General features: G+C 46.2%; 2 protein-coding genes across 2 annotated transcripts; both read right to left on the bottom strand.

Moving 5' to 3' along the window:
• Positions 1-2021: 2021 nt before the first annotated feature.
• Positions 2022-4796, bottom strand: LOC124647934 (protein NRT1/ PTR FAMILY 2.7-like). The gene is made up of 4 exons (XM_047187781.1): positions 4421-4796; positions 3823-3939; positions 2984-3737; positions 2022-2868 (listed from the first exon to the last, which is right to left on the bottom strand). The coding sequence occupies exons 1-4, from the start codon at positions 4794-4796 to the stop codon at positions 2022-2024; spliced, it is 2094 nt and encodes a 697-aa protein (XP_047043737.1).
• A 12618-nt stretch (positions 4797-17414) lies between these two features.
• On the bottom strand, positions 17415-17936 carry LOC124647933 (dirigent protein 1-like). The gene has a single exon (XM_047187780.1). It carries the CDS (start codon positions 17934-17936, stop codon positions 17415-17417), a length of 522 nt encoding a protein of 173 aa, XP_047043736.1.
• Between the last annotated feature and the right edge of the window lie 4001 nt (positions 17937-21937).

Here is a 21937-nt window from a genome sequence, read left to right as displayed (position 1 = left end):
ATTACCAGAAGGCAAAACTCTAAGGCTCTTACAGATGGCTCCCATCCATATGGCAAATATCTTAGACAGTATGATGTTCACTGGACGAGCATAATCTTTTTTTTTGCGGGTATGGAAGAGCGTCATCATAGGTAACCACATTTTCTATAGAACTGTCCAGCACCTGAGCTGCTGCTGGATTGGTTCTGCAGATGAGCAACAGAAATATCAATTCGATGAGAACTATAAAATCTGATCTCATCTTGATGCATATTAACATCAACAATCAAAATAAAGGTCACCTTTCTTTCAATGGTAGCACTATAGAACATCTGAGGTTCATCCAATATCTGCCTGAGAACCAACAGCAGCCAAATACAATAGACGGATTATTCAAAGATATACATATGAAATAATTGTACAGACAGTACAGTAAAACAGAACTGAGAAGGCCAGCTGCTAACATAACATTGAGTGGACTAACTGTAGAGCACTGCGATAAACCTGCATCGTGCAAAACTACTAAATTTTCAGTAGATGCTAACAACTGTATCCGCTTTAGGTCCCGACAAGACACTACTCTGCAAGACACTGAATGAGTGTATTGGCTATTTGGCTTTAGGTGTCAACAGAAGCAACATGCCAAAGATGTCCATCTAAATTGCGGCATAAATGTAGAAGCGAATACAAGCACTGCGCCCGTGGCCATCTTAAACGGCAGGTTCCTCCTCCCTTCACATCCACCTTGAACAACACAGGGAAACCCAAGATCAGCAGAAGACAAACCGACAGAGGGCAAAGGCAAAACAACAATTGAGTCTCAAGATCTCAGCAGAAGGCAATGGTTATAGGAACCTAGGGGCCAGGCAACATCGCCGCCATGGCTGCCTAGTGGACACGCACAAGACCAAGTGCGGGGGAAGCCCATCCCGAGCAAGGAGGAAACGCCCGCCCCCCAACAGAGCCCAGGACTCTCCATAAATGGCCTCTCCAGATGTTAACAGGAGGCACCAAATATGACGCCACGCCGGCCGCAGGCTAGCCTCGACAGCGGCGGCGACGGCCAAATCAGACTCCGATTCCCCGCACAACCGACAGCCTGCACCGTAAGCCGCCAAGCACCACCGTTCAGCCACCTTCCTGGCCGCCGCCGCAGCCACGGGTGCCACCTACGTGGAATATCCATGTCGATGACCACGCTGCAGCGCTCGCCGCCGAGTAGACAGCCCATCGCGCCCTACGCCGGCGCAACACCGCTGCTCGACGTGGTCGTCCCTCACCGTCCAGCACCGAGCAGGGGGAGAAGGGCCCGCTGTGGCGCTAACCCCGATCGGGCTTCGCCCGTGAGCGCGGCTCGACGGCGATGAGGAGAGGGAGGAGTAGCGGAGGGGCTCGGTCCGGAGGCATCTCAGCCGACCTCAAATCTTAGAGTTGAGGTGGAGTTGGGACAGAGGAGCGGAGACGGAGAGGTGAAGAGAAAGGGGCACGCTATGCTCCTAGAGAATTGCGCCACGCAGAGACCGGAAATTCTATACCTTCGACATCATTCCAAGAAGTTAAAGCGGTGCTGGAGACCACCTGCTGACCGGAAATTAAAGGGATAGAGAGCAACATCAGTCAGAAGACTACCGGAAGCCACCGGTCACCACCGAATTACAGCCCAGAAAAGAAAAATTGGATGCAAGGGTCTACATTACCATTGTCCATCTACAGTGAAAACTACTACCGTGTCAAATTTTGATTAGTTGAAAATGTACCATAAACAGTACTCAAAACGTTGTGGTTCCAGCAAACATGGTCAACTTTGATATATGTAATAATAATATATGGTATACGCTGTATTACATTTAACACAATGGACACGAAGAAGCAGTGAAGCACACAAAGCACAACCTGGCCAAGAAAGCGCAAGAAAGAGGAAGGTGTAGAACACAAACCAAACATAATCATACAAGGGGATGGTTAATCATCCTTGGTTGATTGAGAATTAACAAGACCTAGCCTTTTTCGGAAGAAACAAAAAGCAAATAGATGACGGAGCCTTAGCAATCCGCCATGGTGGTCGATTGGTTTTGATACTTGTATCGGCCTGCACAAAGTAGAAAATAACCAAAGTTGATAGTCGCCGCCACAGCCAAGGTCCAGTACATGTTGTCCAACCTCCCCTGATTTATGTTCCCCGGCAGCCACGCCGTGACTCGCCTGACGACGTCGACGAACACTGTGCTGAGGTAGAACCCCATGGCGATGAGCAGCGGCGCCATAGCCGTGGCCAAGCTCCTCAACGCCTTGGGGAACTCCATGTAGTAGAAGGCCATGGTTCCTGGGAAATGGAGGGCCTCCCCGATGCCAACGATAGCAATAGGGAAGACGAGCCACAAGACGGACATGGGGGTAACCCACCCAAAATTCGCTGCCTCGCCATGGAGCAGGCGCACGATGGTCAACCTTCGACGCTCCACCAGCGCCGCGACCACCATGCCTGCAACGTTCACCACGTGACCAAGGCCCACGCGCTGCAGGGCGGACGGAGGCACGCCGGCGATCCTACGCCAGAGCGGGAAGGCGACCCGGTCCAGGACCGGGGTGACTGCGATGAAGGCAGCGACCGAGCAGACACCCATGGACCCTGCCGGGATCTTGAAGCGGTGGTGGCCAACGGAGCGGTCCATGGTGAGAGCCTGCAGGATGTTCATGCCGATCATCACCCCGATGGACACGCTTAGCATTATGCCGGAGGACCATAACGGGAAGACGGCGAGCAGGGACTTGAGGTCCTCGACTTGCTGGACCTTGCACAGCAGCCGCGAGCCGCTAGGGCCGTGACCGGCACCAGATGTCTCCAGGAAGTTGTCGTTTGCAGTGATCCTGGCGGCACGATTAAGAAATCTGCAAAGATGTCATCGACATATATGATTCAGGAACACGATCGAGCATCCTTGTTCAGATATCATGACCACTCGATCCGTTTGGGGTAAATTAGGAATGCTAGCTAGGAATTAACCTTAGTCTTTTGCTTGGAGCGCCCACGCTATCCGAGTCCACGGCGGCGGCATCGTTTCCGACGTAGTACCGCGCGCCCACGTCGACGCGACCCTTGCGCACCGCGGCTACGACGACGCAGGCGAGCTCCGAGTATGGGCTGCCCTTTGGCGCAGGCATCCGGTAGAACCGCGTGCCCATGAGGAGCATCAGCAAGCTGAATGCCATGGCGGCGAGGCAGACACCAAATCCCAGGGCCCAGGATACGCCGTCCTGGAGATAGACGATAGCCGTGTCGCCAACCAGGAAGGAACCGTAGAGGAAGACGAAGTACCAGTTAAAGAAGGTGTCCTGATCGCGCGAGCTGCTGAACTGGTCCGCGCCCATTGTCGCCATGTTGAAACGTGTCCCGCCGGTGCCAATTGCGAGAAGGAACATGGCACCGTACATCACGGCGAGCTGCCCGGGCGTCCCCTTCTGGCACGCCGCGGACGCTGTCGGACAGTGCGGCGGCCGCAGGGACGGCAGCGCCGCGGAGAGCGTCAGCAACACGAAGGCCAGAACGTTGATGGCTGCGCCGGCGAGGATGACGGGGAAGCAGCCGAAGTAGGCGTCGGAGAGAATGGCTCCGCCGAGGGGCACGAGGTAGAGCGAGCCGCGGACGATGTAAGCGATCTGGGTCGCGTCGATGCTCTCCATGTTGTACTCCTTAATCAGGTAAATTTGCAGGTTTGTGGTCGTCCCGTTGATGGCCAGCCCCATCGCAAGCATGCTCCCTGCATGCTCACACAAGACACGCATTTGCACATGTTTTTGTTTCTTCAGGAGGAGAATTAATTGAGAGATCAGAGATCATGTAACCAGCTATGAAGGGAAGAGTGATCCACCCTCCTCGCTTAGTGTCTCCCTTAGGATGTGCTTCGTGATCTAATGGCGTAAGCTCATATTTTGGCGAGCTCTCATTATGTTCCATTGGTCCTGGCTTAGTGTTTAAAGTAGGGTTTGAACTACACGAACCATAGACATGGGTGCTACCTTATATAGCGGCACACACATGCCCAGTAGATGAAGTAAGAGCATCTCCAGCCGCTCCCCAAATCGTCCCCCAAACGACGCCAGATTGAGCGTTTGGGGGACGCTTTTTCTTCGTGCTGTGTTTGGAGGATGTCGCTGCCCAGCCGCGTCCCCCAAAACCACCCCCATTCAAAAGAGATCATTTCCGCCGAAGTCGTCGCGATCAAAGTAGCTGCGCTTAAACTACTGGACGCGCGATAATATTACAGACCGGTGGTGCAAATTGAACATAAATTAGGGGTTCGACGACACCGACGGCGCATCATGAGTCGACATAGGCCCATCGAGCACGACTCATGCTCTGCCCGGTATGCCTGCCCCATCGCAAACGCCGAGGCCATCGCCGATGCCGATGCTGATGTTGATGCCGCTAGCGTAGGTGTACTAGCAAACGCTGTCGCCGACACGCCTGCTGGTGCCAGCTCTGCCTCTGGGGGTGGGGTTGCTGCCGCTGCCTCGGCCGCCGCCATTTTGGCTTTGATGTCACCGAGGATCATACCTTTGTAGAAGTTGTTCGTCGGCAACGTCTGGGGAGAAATTCCAGCTGTCAACGCGGTCAACAGGGAGAAGTCCTCCTTGTGTTTCTTCAGCTCCATCTTCTCTTCTTGCCTCTGGAGCAGCGTCGCCCACCTTTCGTCGGTTATTTTGTCGCGGAAGATCAAGGTCGGGGAGACCTCGGCGTGGCCCTGAGTGATCGACGCCTGCCTCTTCTTAGTCGCCGCTACCTCCGGCAAGGCGGCCTTGGCAACCTTGTTGGCCATAGGACGCCCTAACGATGTTGCGAGCGGCACATCCAGATCAATGGAGGCATCTTTCCCCTTCGACAAGGAAATACGCATCAACCACCACTTCTCACTCTTTTTGAGCTTACTATAGCAATGCAGCAACACGAAAGGCCTATACCCTTCCGAATTCTTCCGGTACAAAGCCATGGCGCGGTCGAACTAATCAAATGAAGTGCAATGGACTATCAGATCGTGATTAAACGAGGCGCTGTACTTGTGGTAGAAAGAGGCATGCCGTATTGCCAGCGTTTGTGCCGCTGTCGCCTCTGTTCTTGAGCTCGGTATGGTATCTATGGAACATGTTCACCGACGCCTGGATGATGGCCTGGCGCGTTAATATTGCCTTTTGGATCCTCTTCATTGGAATCATGCGGTAATAGTTGTCGACGAACTTGTGCTCATCGAACTCTGCCTTGATCCTCGCCCAGTACTTCGCATATTTTTGGTTGGCGCCGATGACCGAGCCATGGCTCACCGTCGACCACGACTAGCAGAGGCATTGATCTTCCAGAACCTTCCACTTGGGGCCTTGTGAGCCCGAGACCACCTTCTTCTTCCTCTTCTTCCTCACGCCGGCCGCGTCAACCTCCACGAGTTTCTCTGCATCCTCCGCGGCATCCTCCTCCTCGTCGTCCTCTTCGTCGCCGTCCTCTTCGTCATCCTCGTCCTCATCCTCCTCCTCCTTGTCCCCCCTCCTCGTTGCGCGATGCCTACTCCTCCCCGAATGAAGCACCGGCCTCCTCGAATTAGAGTGGACCGCCACGGCCAGTGAAGGCAACGTCGTCCACACCGTGGCCTGGCTGGCGCTGCGGACAGAAGGGATGTTTGGGGCACGCTACCGGGGCCGGACACCATATTGGACCGCGCCGGACATAAGGGACGTTTGTGGCGCGTGACTGGGGCCGAAAATATGTCCGAGGCGCCCCAAAATCCTTTAGAGATGCGACTGGAGATTCTCTAAGGTCTCGAGATGGCGTTGGATAGCTTCCATCAAACATGGTCGATGACTGCGTGTATGTATTTTAAAAAAATTATAAGAGTGAATTCAGTGTATAGCCCTACTATCACATTTTTTTTTACATGAATTGCCCTATTTAGCAGCTTTTCATCAAGAAAAATTTGACATTTTTACCCTTATTAAGATATTGGGAGCAATCGATGGGTATCGATGATCACTAGGCACAGTGGCATGCGAAGTTAATTAAATAGAAATATTCGGTGGGATGTAGAAGGCAATAATCCGTTCGAATAAAGCGTATTCTGCACGATCGATGGACCTCGCGCGCGCGGGGTTGTTTAAGATAAAAACTAGCTAGGTATAATGCCATGTCCTACCAAAATCAAATAATATAGTGCATGGCAAGAATCTATGCTAGCTGCCCCTTGAATTAAGACCATACAAGATGAGTATATTATATACATAGCTATATCGCGTCCGTATAAAAACTAAAGGGTACGATCCTGATTTGTTCTTTGTTCCCTGAAGATTCAGCAACTTGCTCTATTCACTACCGAAGAACGGCCGCTGCCGTGTGCCACATAGCCTGGAACACGGCAAAGGATTTGCCTTTGCCATGTTCCGAACACTTAAATGCACGACAAAGAACAGTCATGGCAATATCCTAAAAAACACATGACGGAAAAAGGACATAGTAAAATCCTAGAAATACACACGGCGAAGAACGAGCACACAACAAAGCCTAGGTAAGCACACGACAAATGATTCGTCCACACGTTGCCTGAATGGTCGCATCTGATGGAGGCGTTACAGCGACAACTCTTTGTCACGTTCCCCCTAACGGACACATGACAAAGATTTTGGGGCCGCGTCGACTCCTGCCTCCCCGCGCACATATGAGTTCGCGCCAATTTTCCCGCGCGGTTTGGAGTTTCCCACCATAGTCCTTTGCCGTGTGCTTTTAAGAAACACACACAAAGCCACCCCTTTGCCGTGTGTATTTCTTCCCGCCTAGCTTTTTCTTAGGCCAACTTTGTGCTAAGGAGAAAGACCATATAGTGCTCAAGAAGCTACATGAGCAGGCACCAAAGTTGATATTGCTCTCACTGAAGCTTTCACGAACCTTGATTTATATGATTTGGATAAATTTGATGCTCGTGTGAGTACTTGTCTAGAAGATTTATTCCCTATGGCTAGTAAAATTGATGCACCTGCAATATATATTAAAGATAAAGATTATGAGTTCACTGTTGACTCTGAAATAATAGAAAGGGTTGAAGCATCTAAATTCTATGGTAAAGAAGAAGAATTCCCTTATGAACACTTAATAAATCTTAATGGTCTATCTTGCCTCTATGGGAAAATTGAAATCCAACAACCCTATTACTTCTTGAAATTATTACCTTTCTCTTTGGGAGGAAAATCAAAAGCTTGATATAACTCTTTAGATCCAAAGTCAATCACTAGCAAAGAGGCGTGCACATACTTGTTTTATAATAAGTATTTCCCCGCTAGTAAAATACATGCCATGATTGCTGAAATTAGAAACTTCGGGCAAAGTAAAGAGAAGGGTATTCCACAAGCTTGGTGCCCTTGAGAGGAGATGCCCTGCTCATGATTTTGAAGATAATTTGGTTTCTTGATATATTTTACAATGGACTAACAGAAAGATCTAGATCTTATCTAGACAGTGTTGCAGGTAATATTTTCAGGCACAAAACTGGTGAGGAAGCTAAAGATTTATTGAACACAATTAATCATAATTATAATAATTGGCATATTTAAGAGGAAGATAAAATTGAAATGATCTGTAACCAGAGAGGTATTCATAACTATTGAAGACATGCAAGAAGCATCAAGATCTATCAAAGAAAGGGGAATTAAAACTTCTGACTTGAAGGAACTCTCTGAAATTGGTGTCAAGTCCCCTATCGATGAACCATGTTTTCCTATCCAAGTTCATGCTATATGTTGTGTTGAAGGTAATGGAAAGGTATCAACTCCTACCGAAATATCCTATGTTGTTCATTTAGATTACTTTACTTATTATCATAAATCCTTTGACAATGATATTGAAAGGGATATAATTGATAACTCTAAATAAATCAAAGTCCTTCATGAAAGGGTAAGTTCTTGTGTTCATTCTATTAAGATGACTGTTAAGCATTGCAAAATGATGAATAATCAAGTGGAGCAAATGATTTCTTTTCAAAATAAACTATATGAGAAGCTTCTTGATGAGAAGAGACAAGTCTGTAGAGTTAACACTAGGGGAGGCTCCAACACTCAAGATCCTGATTATCCTGATGGACATCCAAAGAGAAAAGAGCAAGAGGCTCTTAAAAAGAAATCTTTTGCAGGAGAATCTCCCAATGAAAGTGAACATAATAAAAATTCGGAAGAACAAGAAAATGATGTATCTATTTCTGATGCTGAGACTGAAGATAATAATAATAATGAAGAAGATGATGTGAAAATGTCTCAACCACATGAAGAGCCACATGAAGATGAGAATATGAAGAATCTCACCCTACTGCAAGGGAAGACCCTCAATCCTCTAGGGACAAAAGCAAAAAAGAAGAAGCCACCACCTCAATCAAAAGGTAAGGAAAGGGATCCATGGGTGCAAAGACCCATACCATATCCTCAAGAGGTAATGAAAACCTTAGATGATGTAAGATATAAAAAGTTTATTGAATTGATAAAAAGTTAATATTTGCAAATTCCTTTTGTTGATGCTCTTAAGATTCTCCTTATTCTAAATATATGAAAGATAGTGTTACTAACAAAAATAAAATACCCAATGAAGCTATCAATGCCATGCTTGCTGACTATTCTTTTAAGGGAAAGCTAGAAGAAAAGCGTGGAGATCTAGGTATTCCATCTATTCCTTGCACGATAAAATATATATATGTGAAGTATGCTCTATGTGACATTCGAGCTAGAGTAAGTGTCATGCCTTTCTCTCTTTATAAAAACTCAATTTAAATAAGTTAGTACTCACTGAGGTTTCACTTTAAATGGGTGATAAATCCATTGCTATTCCTATTGGTATATGTGAAGATGTTCCTATCATGATTGCTAATGTGCAGATCCCTACGAACTTTGTGATATTAGAAATGTCTGAAGATGATAACTTATATCTTATTCTTGGTAGATGTTTTCTAAATACTTTAGGGGTTGTAATTAATTGTACTGAAAGCAAGGTTACATTCAATGTAAAAAGGAAGGAGCATACTATTTATTTTCCAAAGAAAAATTATGGTGAATCACCAAAGAAGAGTGTTAATGCTATTGAACCAAGGGTTCTTACAATTGGAATCTTTGAAATACCCATTCCTCCTCCAAAGCCTAAATATCAAACAATAATGGTTGGAACAATTCCAATCTACTGTGAGTTATCCTGAAAATTTCTCTCATAATAATAAAAGAATCATTGTTTCCATCCTTATCATAGTAATAGTGAGACTTGATCAACCTCATTCTTAACATGATAATGATAAAATAATGTTTTCCATTAAAATATTGCTGTAGTAGTTCATTAGAATTCTTTCACTTAATTTAAGTTACTTTAATTATTTTATGCATGTTTTTGATAGTTTTTGAGTTTAAAAAATTCCTACACAGAAATTATTCTCCAAAATTCACGAAAATATTCCCACGTCATGTTTCTGCACAGAGGATCCACCACGCGAAAGAACAAGGCAAAACAAAAACAAGGACCAAAAGGGACCTGGTGGCATGCCCACTTCACTAGGGCGTGCAACGTGTCCTTGTGGGTCCCACAGATGAAGTTAGGTGGCATCCAAACACCCAGGTTCATCATTTCCACTCAGAATCCGAGCATATACCATTCAATTTTTTATATATTTTGCTCCTTTGCTACTTCATTTTTTATCGGGCAACCATTTCAAATCCCTTTGGAAGGATAACTCCTTGGTATGTGATTCCTTCACTCATCCAATTTAATTTTAATATGATGCTTTGTATTGTGAGAAAAATGCTGCACTTGGTGTCACATCTTATGCATGAAAAATCCATGGATTTTTAGTTTTTAGGTTGAAATAATTTATAGTCTTCCTTGGTAGACCCTCCATGAGTATTCCTAAGTAGTTATAACTTCTACATCTAACTGTTTAGTCATATTTGACTAAAGTTCAGCAAGGTCTCATTCACCATGAACAAGGTCAAGGGCCTCCCTAGTGATCTAAGGTCAAGAAGAAACACAAAAGTCTCCATCAACCTTGATGAAGAACAATTGTGGGAGGACGACATGCTTAGCAAGGCGGAAGGCTTGGACGTGCGTTCCACAAGACGACAAGATCCCGAAATGCTGAGTTTGCTACACATAGAAGAAGACTTCAACTACTTCCTAGCTCAAACAAGGTTGGAAGGCTTTGCAAGCCATCCCCAAAAGACTTATGCCAAGATAAGTTGAGAATTCGTTGCCACCTTCAGATTTGTTCACACCAAAGATAAGGTAAGCAAGAAAGGTAAGAACACCCCCATCACTTCTGATATTAAGTTTGTTATGAGACAACAAAGATTTGTCATGTCTTTGGAAGAATTTTGCAAATCTCTACGTGTTCCTAATGATGGAAGTTGGGAGGAAATCCCAAGTGATTCTGGTGCTAGTCTCTAGAATTTATGGAGAAGCATAAGCGTAGATGTGCGTGAGGATATTCATAGAATTTTTCACATATTCAGCATCCCGGGCTTAGATATTTTGCTCTATTAATTGTGAGGGGATTCCTTGCTAGGAAGAACACCACTGCTTGCACCGGTCCTATTATATACTTGTTGAGGTGTGCAAAGGAGGGGAGATATCATGATTATAATTTGGGCGTAATTCTTGCTAGAATCTTGTCATATGATGTGGCTCATAATGATACCAAACTTCTCTTTGCTGGAGCCATTGCTACCTTGATTTATAAATATATTAAAGAGGAAAGGAAGTATAAGAATAGGGGAACTAAAATTATAGAAACTAACCTATTGGATTCCTCTATGCTACATAACATGTGGATAATAAGGACGTCGCAAGATGATGTAATAATGTATCAATTCATGGTTAAGCGCGATAAGTATGAGTTTAATGTTCTCCCTCATCTTGAATATTTTGAAATGTTATCAAACAAATGGATAGCTTCGGTGGAGGGGCCCTCATGGGATCATGTTCCAGCACCACCAACATACCGCACATAGGGTGACACAACTGCAACATCCGATTATCACCTTGGGGAAGGCTCTTCTTCTCATGGGGAATGAGGGCGCGCCTCAGGAGTGGGCACCTCGGATCAGTCGGCGCCCTATTATGATGATGGATTGCAAGGTTGGGGTGTATTACCCCCACTACGTACCAGGCTACTAGCTTCCACCCAATCTTGGGGGAGTATGATTTCTTCCCCTCCTTTCCATTGTATATTCCATGCTAGTATTGTCTAATTTTTTCGGTTTGTAGTTTTGTTGTCACAAAAACTTGAAAATCCAAAAAGTTTTTTTTACTTTTTAGCCTCTGCATGTTGTTTACTCTTAGCAAAAACCCAAAAAACCCAAATACCCAAAAATATTTCACTTGTTCCTTTAGCTTGTTTTCTATTTAGTTAGTTGTATTTTCCACCCAAAACTGAAAACCACAAAAAGATTTTTGTTTGTAAAGCACGTATAAGAAGTAATAGAAATCTGCATGATGCTGCTCACTATTTGTTTCATTTTTTATTTGTAACTGCGATTAGGTTGAAAATTCTGCATCAACTATAAATTTTCATCCCCTACACACACAAATATTGGCAAATATTCCTGGGATGTTTAAATAGGGCAAAACTGGGCTGCATTGCTACAACAATTTGTTGGAAGATTTTAATTTTCATCACTAAAAGTGGCTAGTTGAACTTGCAAATGATCCCCAATGATTACTATGAATATATATGGATCATATCCACTGTGAACCAAGCTTTTGATGAAGAAGCCCACAATATGTTTGATCAAACTTTTTGAAATGATGTCCTAAATGAACCAAGTTATACTCTCTTGACTCTATTCCATATGTGAGTGTATTGTGCACTTTAGGTTGGAAGAGGAAGAACAATAATGATGAATCGTTATGTATGAATTGATGAAATAGGTATGACACATTTTCTATATTTACGTGTGCAATTTAACAATAGCAAGTACTTGTGCATTGCTTCATCAATATTTAGGGAAGTGATAATGGATGTTTATCTAGTTTGTGTTCTTCTCGCTATATGATGAGGCAAAGGAGATAGTACATAGGAACATTATTTAGACTTGATTGAGAGATAGTAGCTTTGAATTATAGTCTATACATCCCATTATGGTTGTTATTACAAACGTGGCACATATTCAGTTATGAATATTTATATTCGTATGTGTCTTCGAAATATGAAGGTTGATGTTTGTGTGACAGTCCAATATTTCAAATGGTGAACCTCATCGCTAAATCATATGTAAGTTAGTTGATAGTATCTTTAGTTGACCAACCAGCCTCCCGCTCTAGCCTTTAAACCAATTCCACCAACATGGTTATCATTATGTTGGTGGGCAAGTATCCATGAGGCACTATCCTAAAAAGAAAAGAAAAAGAAAAAAGAGAGAGAATGAACCCAATGAGTTGGCTATTACGATGATACCAAAGAAAAGGCTAAAACTAAGAAGTTCCCGCCAAAGAAAGGCAAAAACCAAGAAATGTCTATACAAGTGAAGCTGAATGAAAAATGGAAATACAAGCTCACATTCAAGGGGAAAAACACTTACAGCTCATATATGGTGTAAAGCTTATAAGAAAGCACCTATCTGATGGCTCCCAAGTGTAGGAGGTCAATTGTAGTGCTTTTCAATAAGAAAGGTTGTGGAACCCACGAGCAGCTGAAGATATTGGTTAGCAGAAACGACAAGAAAGCAATAATAGTAAATTAACGGTTTTGGTGTTTTTGGGTATATAGTTTGCGATAAAAATAAAGTGCAGAAAGTAAATAGAAAAGCCCAATCCTCTATGCAGCAAGAGGACAAGCTCAAGTGTGTGTGCTTATATGAGACTAAAGTACCCGAGGACGGCATGGATTCACTAGCATCTGAGTTCTAAAGAACATGGTAAATATCTTGTCAAACTTTATTCAATTAGGGGCGGAGCCTTAGTTAGGTGCAGCCATAGATATGTGCAAATACACCCCTTATGATGAGTCATAGAGCCATTTTCATGAGTAAGTATAGGAATCATTAAGACATAAATGTCCCATCATAGCCATAAGATTTGTGGTTCCCGACATAAACTCCTCTAATGGAACCCATAGTGTTGGAAGACGGTTTCTGTCATTCTGACCCCTCCAGCACTAATGCATTACATCAAAGTGCAGCCCTATGAGCCCATATAGGTGAAGTAATATGAATTCGACGTTCGCATAAAACCATCATAGAATAACATAAAAGATAGAAAACTTGACCAAATACTCATTTCACATCTATAGAATCATAGCCAGATCATCCTATGCCCTCAGGAACGTGGGGAACTACTCAAAAGTGTCAAACATGATATGGACCAGAGGCATAATGATTACCACACAATCTGAATATATAATCTCCCCACCAAATAATGACAAAGTACCAATCACGAACATGCAATAGCACTAAAAACAATATTCGGGGTTCAATTCAACACAAACTATGAGGGGGATGATGTCGATCTCGTAGATGGAGATGATGGTGCTGATGGAGATGCCTCCTCCCAAGCAAAGGAGGAGTGGGGATATCGATGGCGTCGATTTCCCCTTCACCAGAGGCACCGGTGCAGCAAGATCTGCCCTCTCCCGTAGTAGGAGCTGGACCGATACCTAGAGGAGACCCTCCTCCATTAGGGATGACGACGGGGTTGGGGTGGACGACGAGGCTGTCCAAGGTCATGGAGTTGCATGGGTTGGGCATGTAGTCGGTTTTGCTCCGCTCGAATTTGTGGCGTGCGCGGAGGACGAGGAGTTGGCGGTTTCGAGATAGGCCTTGGGTGCTTGACCGAGAAGGTAGGCGTCATGTAATAGGGCATGGCTACACAGTGCCCTAGCACCATTTACTCTTAGGCGGTGCCCCACCCAAAAACGAAAATAAACCAATCCGACAACTTTGTCCACCATTTAATCTTAGGTGGTGCCCCACCCAAAAATGAAAATAAACTAATTTCGATAACTTTGTCGTTCTAAAAGTAGAATAATCCTGATTCCCTATGGTTCCTCCTTCCGACCGGCATCGCTGCTTTGTGTGTGTGCACATGAAGCATCACACATGCAGATAACGCCTTCACCTTTCCCCAGCTCCACATTTGTGGTCCCCAAATTCAGATAAAAATAAAAGACAAAAGTAAAAAATGCATCCGACATTTCCCTCGTTTTCTTTCTCCAGTTCTAAGTATTGGCATGTAATAAATTGGAGTTTATACATCCTGGAAATATAAAGTGTTGGTGTTGGCGATATAAAAAGAGCAGCAATGAATGTAGAAAAAAAATACATCCAAAGCTGAGCAACATACTAGTATTTCAAGATCTTGGATGTAGAAATGAGAAAATATATCCACCGCTGCCATCATTGTAGATCTAAAAAGCTCGAAAATACATCCTCCTCCAAACATTTACAAGCAGAACTGGGGGAACATAATTTTTTTACATGCTTCGAGATTTCTGGATGTAGAACTAGGGGAGCAAGGGGAAGAGGAGTGAATCGATCGGTGGGGCTCGGCGGCTCGTCCGAGCATGGAGAGAGGGTCCAACGGCAGGCGGCGGGAGCGAGGCACTTCCCGGCAGCGCGCGGTGGAGGTGGGCGTCCTCCCGGCGGCAGGCGGCGGATGGGCGACCGTCACCGGGGCAGGATCCCTCACCGCGGCCTCCGCCGCCACTTCATCACATGGGTGAACCGCGGGGATGCGCAAGGCGGCCGCACTGTCGTCCATGGCGACTCGAATTGGGCGATTAGGGCCTCAGATCAGCGGGCTAGCGCATCAGATCGAGGGTGTCTCCAGGGGTTCCCGGACCAGTGGGGGCGACGGTGGGAGACAAAGAGGAGAGCCGATGGGTTGGAGGGATGTGTGGAGCGGCGCACTGGATGGTACTTCAGAGGTAGGTGAGGACGAAGACAAGGATAAGAAGCGAAGCTTTGGGATGTAGGATGCAATCCAACGGGGGAGCACCGGGTAAGACTAGGTGGTGCCCTAGCACATACAATCGGGTGATATCAGCCTTCTCTTAGGTATGCCACATCAGATTTTTGCTTGGTTAGAGAAGAAAAAATAAAGAGAGGGAAGGTTGTCTTCCCTTATCTAACGGATTATCATTTAGGAAATAAGCAAGACTATTTTCTCTATTGTATCACATATGTTTTTCCTTAGCAACAAATTTCCTACCAAAATTTAATTATTAATATTAATTGGTAGATATGGCTGTAAAAAGTAGTGTATTGTATGACTTATATCTAATGCCTTTTCTAGCTGATGTTGTGAGGTAAGGGAAGGCATGCCTTCTCAACTATTATACATGCCCTAATAGATTTCAGGCCTGTTAGACTTGACTATGCACAGTAATCCTAAAACAGAAATCTCCTGTAAGCCGGAAACAAAATTTTCGTTTCTGTGTCTATTCGGTTGGAAAACGCTTTGTTGTTTTCGTTTCTGCTAAAAGAAACAGTTTCCCTTTCCGTTTTGCAAAAAAGGTTTCTGTTTTTTTTTTCCTTTTTACCGCGGAAAAGCAGGAAATTAACTTGCCGAATCTATATATTCTCTTCTTCACCCTACCTCCAACCATTCTACTACGTAGTAGTATTGGTTCTGGATTAACTATGCATTCTCATTTTAGAAAGATGTAAATTCCACTATATATCGTCGCTTTCACCATGATGCAAACTATATTATAAATCGCATCAAAGATGTGACCTCCACTATCCCTTCCACCATCATACTTACTATAATATACTAGGTTGTCAGCACTCGCCTCAAAGGTTGTATGCTAGCTTTGCGTAAATTTAGTTTGGTCTTACTCTTAGGGCATCTCCAGCAGCGCGACGCATTTCGGACGCCCAAAAGTGGTTGCGAGCGTCCGTTTGTGTCGCCCCGCGGACATATTTTGTACGCTCGTCCATTTGCATTTGGGTGTGCTCTCACCGGGGCGACCCATTTTTTGAATTGCAACATAGTTAAAAACTTTCAAAGTAGTACATATAAATGCAATAAAACTATACAAAGTAGATCTATAGGCCTAGACTACTTGCTTACTGACGGGCCGGCACCGTCGTTGCGTCGCTCCGTCGCCTGCTTCTCCGCAGCCTCCCGCGCGGCCGCTATGGCTCGGTGCGTCGCCGCGTCCTCTTGCAGGCGCTGCTCCAGTCTCGCGCTCGCGGTGTCGTCCTTGAGGGTCTCGAAAGACTTGACGATGGCCCTCTGCTCCACCGCCCTCTCCTCCGGCGTAGGCCCATCAGGGTCATCGGAGAACCAAGATATCTCTGAGTCGAAGTCCTCTGCTGCAGCGGCGGCCGCCGGCCTGCGCTGTTCCAGCTCGGCGTCGACCGCCGCAGGGGCCGCCCGCTCCTCCTGTGCTTCCTTCTCCGCTTCAGCCAGGGCCGCCGCGTCCCTGACCGGGTGGAGGAGGTCGGTGCTGTCTTCGGAGTCGAACTCCTCGTCGGAGCTCGAGGCCGGGGGAGGTGGAGTGGGAGGTGAAGGTGGAGGTGGAGGCGCGGCAGCCTGGCCGCGTCCGGCGCTGCTCATGGTGGATCTGCTGGAGGCTGAGCGGAAGCGGCACTACGGCAGCGGCGGCTAGGGTTTAGTGGGGAGGAGATGAGATGCTTGTGCCCCTGTTTACATAGGTCGGAGGCAGGGCGACGGCCGCGCCACGCGTGTCATCGCCATTACTACGTGCGCAGAGGTAGGCGACGGCCACGCGGCACGCGAGGCATCGCCATTTACGCGGCCGTAGACTGCCGAAGCGACGCCTCGGTGCCAGTACTGGCGGAGAAGACGCATCGACGTAGGGTCGCTGCCAGGCGGGCCAGACAAAACGTCCGCCAGACGCGAGCGGACACTTTCCGCGTCCGCCGAGCGTCCGCCAGAGACGCATCCCAGGCGCATATTTGGGTCAGGTTTGCGTCTCCGCGGACGGCCCGGTCACTTTGCGTTGCCCCGGTGGAGGTGGTGCCAGACGCATTTCCGGTCACGGCGGACGAAAACGGTCGCTCAGCGACCATTTGCGTCGCACCGCTGGAGATGCCCTTACATAAAAGCTAGCTTTGCCTCATAAATTCAAGGAAATTGTGGGACTCACATGCATGCGTGGCCCTTTCTTTAGGAAATCAAGACATGTCGGCGGCGATTATGGCAGGACAGGATCACAAGCTGCAAGAGAGAAAAGTTGAGGTATAAATGATAGAGAGTAAAAAGATGCTGTAAAAGTTGCCTATATGATGCGAAGTACACAAAGACAGTGAAGCTGACGAGATAGATTTCAATTCAACACAGTGAAGTACTCAAAGTCCACACGTACCAATGGTGACTGCAAGCAACGCAACGAGAACATGTTATTCCCAACCCAGCAAACTAAAAACAGAAGCCACAACAACAACCCAGCAAATTAACAATGCGTTCGCTCGTTCGTTCATGCACGGGCGGCGGCGGGACTGACGTAGACGTAGGCATCCAGCTCGAGGACGGCGTTCCTCCCGCGCCAGCTCGCGGTTTTCCAGAGTACGTACCCGGTGGCCATCCTGAAAGCCCCGGTCCCGCCGACCACCGTCAGCTCCCTCTCCGGCATCGCGATGTCGTTGCGGCCCATCACGGTCAGCGAGCTCCCGTTGTAAAGCCCGTCGGTGAGCAGCACGTTCATGGCGAGGATCATTGCGGGATCGCCCTGGGACGCCGTTACGGTGAATCCCTGGGCGCGCCCGACGACTCTCGACGCCAGCGTAGGGCCCTCGGTAAGGCGGTCGTCCATGACCACTGTGTCGCCGAAGCGGGCGCCTCCGCCGGAGCCCTTCAGCGGCTGGCCAGTCCCGTTTACGACTAGAACGGAGGTGGGTTTGGGGCCAGTGTAGCCGTCGTGCATGTAGAAGTGGAGATGTTTGGGGGCATTCTGCGTGCCGACGCCGTCGACGGCAGAGGCGAAAAAGACTGTGGCCATGCCCGTGAGTAGCGTAGCTAGCGATACATAGGCGAGTAGGGAAGCCATGTTTGATTGTTGAGCATGAGAAGAGGCCGGTGTATTGAGGTTCTTAAATAGCTTAAGCCACTAAGGCATACCCTAGGCAAGATTTTGAAATTCCGAATTGTTTATTATAGACGTGTGATAGATGCGAGGCTGCAACTATTTTTATATTAAATAGTGCATCGATTAGCTGGGGTTTAAACTTGAGATATCTTGCGATGATACTTTATTGAATTGATGCACTTGCCAACTTTTTCAAAAGTGCAAACTATTAAAAATAGCTAGGCTATTTTTTAACATAAGGGCATCTCCAGCGGGGCGACACAAACGGACGCTGAGCGATCATTTGTGTCCGCCGTGACCGAAAATGCGTCTGGCACTACCTCCAGCGGCGTGAAGCATAGAGACCGGGACGTCCGCGGAGACGCTAACCTGGCCCGAATATGCGCTAGGTTTGCGTCTCTGCGGACGCTGAGCGGACGCGCAAAGTGTCCGCTCGGTCCTCGCACGGGCCCGCCTGGCAGGGACACAACTGCGTCGCCTTCCGCGGCATTACTTGCGAGCGGCGCGCTGCAGCCTTTGCAGGGTCGCGTTAATGGCGCGACTCGGCTTTGCGAGCATGCGCAGCGAGGCTGCGTTGCAGTGGCAGGCCATTGAAGGCGAGATGGCGTCCGAGCCTCTTAAAGGGACGCTGCCGGCGGCCATTTCCCCGACCAAACCATTGCCACATCCCACGGTATCCACCCCATCGACGCCATGGGGAAGAAATGCTGGCCGTTCCGCAAGACCAAGAACGACCACGAGTCTAGCGGCTCGCGGTCCGGCAAGAAGGCTCGGGTCGGCCGATACGTCCGCGTCGACTTCGTGCGGCAGCTATGGGAGGAAAATCACCATGGCCAGAAGCGAACTTGCCAGGAAGGGGCTGGTATCTCAACTCGAGGCGCGTGCCGGTTCCCCCCGTGCAGCGCGAGGGCCGAGAGCGGTGGGACAAGGTGCGACTCATCCGGCCACGCCGACGCGTTCCAACGTCCGCGCTCCGCCTGCTGCTCCGGCGTGGGATCCCTGGCCACAGCCTCCTGCCCATGCAGCGGTACCTCCTCCACCGCCGGCGTACGAGCTTCCATGGCCGACACCGAAGTTGATTGACCTCGTCAGCGACGACAGCACCTACTTTTAGCACGCCTTTCTGGCTTTTTTTATGTTTTTTTATTAATGTAAATTATGGCTTCATGAATGAAAAAAAAATTATGCATCGTGCCGCTGGAGCCACCCCGACGCAAACGGACGCCCGGACGATTTCGACCATTTGGCCCGACGCAAACGGACACGACGCGTTCGTCTGGACGTCCGAAATGCGTCGCGCCGCTGGAGATGCCCTAAAGTTTAATCACTAGTACGAGGGAAAAAACATTTTTTTCTTCCTTCTAATTAGCATGAGGGGATATTATATTGGATGCGGTCAGCTGGTTCTAAGTCAGACCAAGAACTAACATAATTCTCAATCACCTAGTTTTATGTCTAATTCATGTCTAACTAGAAATAAAAGCATAATTACACACTCGTGTGTAATTCTCATATAGACGAATAACAAAACAAAACGGTATTATATTTTGGCCAACGCTGGGCATCGGTCTCCGGATCCTGACCCGCAAAATCGGTTGTCCTCCGTACCATCGGATCACCATCGAACGTTCAGTCGCATTAGGAAGTTTACATTATATCCCCCGATTTCTGGAGAATCAACCCACAATACTATAGTTTAAATGTAGTTTATACATTTGCCACCCTCCCTTTTCTGGAAACCAACCCGCACTCCAGATACTCCACTTTAAAACAACAGAACACCCCTAATGTGAAGAGTATTGCAACAAAAATCCTCTCTCCACGTACAAAAAATATATATTATTACAATATAATTGACGTAATATTTTTAAAAAGTAGTGTTACAAAAAAGTTTAAAGAGCAAATATTTTACAGCAGATTTGGTTACAAAAAAATCATCAATAAAATTAAAAAATTCACCAAATATATTTACAAAATATACTATTACAATAAAAAAATATCTGTACAACAAATCACCAATATATTTACAACAATAATTAACAATAAAACCAATAAACAATTTGGGCGTTGACAACAATACTCCAACACTGAAAAATTCACATGTCAAAAATATATTTACAACAAAATCATCAATATATTAACAATAAAACCAAAAAGTTGATGTTTACAACAATACTCACAATGATTCGAACAAGGAACAACAATTTCAGTACTATATGTACCTTACATACATTTACAACAACTATCAATATATTTACAATAATAATTAACAATAAAAACAACTTTTTTTATTTGGGTTTTTACAATAATAGTCAGTTTTCCATGCAAGAAGTATCTTCACAACAAATCAGTAACATATTTACAACAATAGTTAATAACAAAAAATAATATATAATTTAGGCGTTTACAACAAATTAAAAAACGCACATTTTCGTAAGATATCACTTAGAAAAAATCTTACAAATTATGTCGTGTGATTTTACAATAATTTTTTATTTAATTTTTACAATCTGAAAATACCATTGTAGATTTTTTTTAAAAAAGGCAACACTATCCATTATTGGGCCGAAAAAAGCTGGCCCGTGTAGAGGAGGCGGGAGCGAGCCAGGACGACCAAGCGCTGACGAGCGATCGGTCGCCGGAACCAAAGCGTTTTCCTTATATTTTTATCATAGATAGCATACGTATTGTTAGTGTTGTTAGTGCGGCTTTTAGCAAAGTGGCCTTTGCACGCATGATGGCCATAGAGTTTGTTATTAGTGTAGTTATGTTAGTGCGGCTGTTCGCAAAGTTGTCTTGGAGGTCTTTTACGGTATAATATAGTAGTAGTATTAAGTTATACTATCTACAGAACTATTCTATTTGAGAGGTATTCTAGGAAATTTATAGGGTAAAAATATCTTGACATGGATTTGGTTTTATTTGTCACGCCACATCACGATTTGATATTATGGGATACTTACCATGCAAGGATGTGACTAGGATATGAAAAAGAAAGATAGCTATCTGTCATGCATATGAACTTGTGAAGAAGGAAGTTTTTTATTCGATAAAAGGAATATATTAATATCAAAAGTTACCAATTACACCCAACCTCTGCAACAATGCACCACCTTAATGGCACTACGGATGCACACAGCCAAAAAAAGAAAAGAAACTAAGAAACAAAAGTTCCGCCACAGTATATCGAGCTTAACAACATCAATACATCCACCACCAAGACAACACCTGAAATTAAGAAACAAAAGTTCCAAAAACGACGCCTTCAATAAGGGAACAATGTTCTAACACCGTCGTCGCCCGATCAAAGATCTTAGGTTTTGACCCTGAAGATAGTCCCCGCTCTCAAAACAATGCCTCCAACAAGGTCATTGTCAGGCACAACCAGTTAAGGCCAGACCTTGGGTTTTCACCCTGAAAGGTAGGACTCTGAACTTCACCTGTGTTGTCGCCCCCACTTTCATACCGCTGCTGTGAAGCCCGGAACACCAAGCAAGTCCCTCAACAACGCGTAGACTTGAATCTCCCTTAGCTAATCCTCCCATCCGGCCTTCATGAAATTCTCTTCTTCCGACTTTCATCATGTATCCATAGTCACTTGATGTCAACACAGAAAAAGAGCTACGCGCCGCTCCCTCAACAACCAAACGATCGGAATAAAAGCATGGGTGCGCGCGACCGAATACCACCCGATCCAGCGAACTCTAGACATAAGATGCACTGTTCCATTTGCTGGCGGAGCCTTCCGGAACTTATCACTCCGGCTCGATGAAGAAGATCAACATCCAGAAGGTCTTCGTCTTGGCGCGTGAGGAACCCTAGGACCACCGCCTTTACACAGGCCGAGCCCCCACGCAAACAGCCATCTTCGCCGCCTGTCACACCGAAGCCGGCAAGACGAATGACCCTGGGGT

This window comes from Lolium rigidum, chromosome 4, assembly GCF_022539505.1.
Source record: "Lolium rigidum isolate FL_2022 chromosome 4, APGP_CSIRO_Lrig_0.1, whole genome shotgun sequence".
NCBI lineage: Eukaryota > Viridiplantae > Streptophyta > Magnoliopsida > Poales > Poaceae > Lolium > Lolium rigidum.
This window is presented reverse-complemented; position numbering and strand designations above follow the sequence as displayed.

Coding starts and splice junctions, on each gene's coding strand:
- LOC124647934 (XM_047187781.1), bottom strand. CDS start 4,796: ATGGCCAACAAGGTTGCCAAGGCCGCCTTGCCGGAGGTAGCGGCGACT. Junction 3,940..4,420: donor GTCGGCGACAGCGTTTGCTA/GTACACCTACGC, acceptor ACACTAAGCCAG/GACCAATGGAACATAATGAG. Junction 2,869..2,983: donor GCTCCAAGCAAAAGACTAAG/GTTAATTCCTAG, acceptor ACATCTTTGCAG/ATTTCTTAATCGTGCCGCCA.
- LOC124647933 (XM_047187780.1), bottom strand. CDS start 17,936: ATGGCCACAGTCTTTTTCGCCTCTGCCGTCGACGGCGTCGGCACGCAG.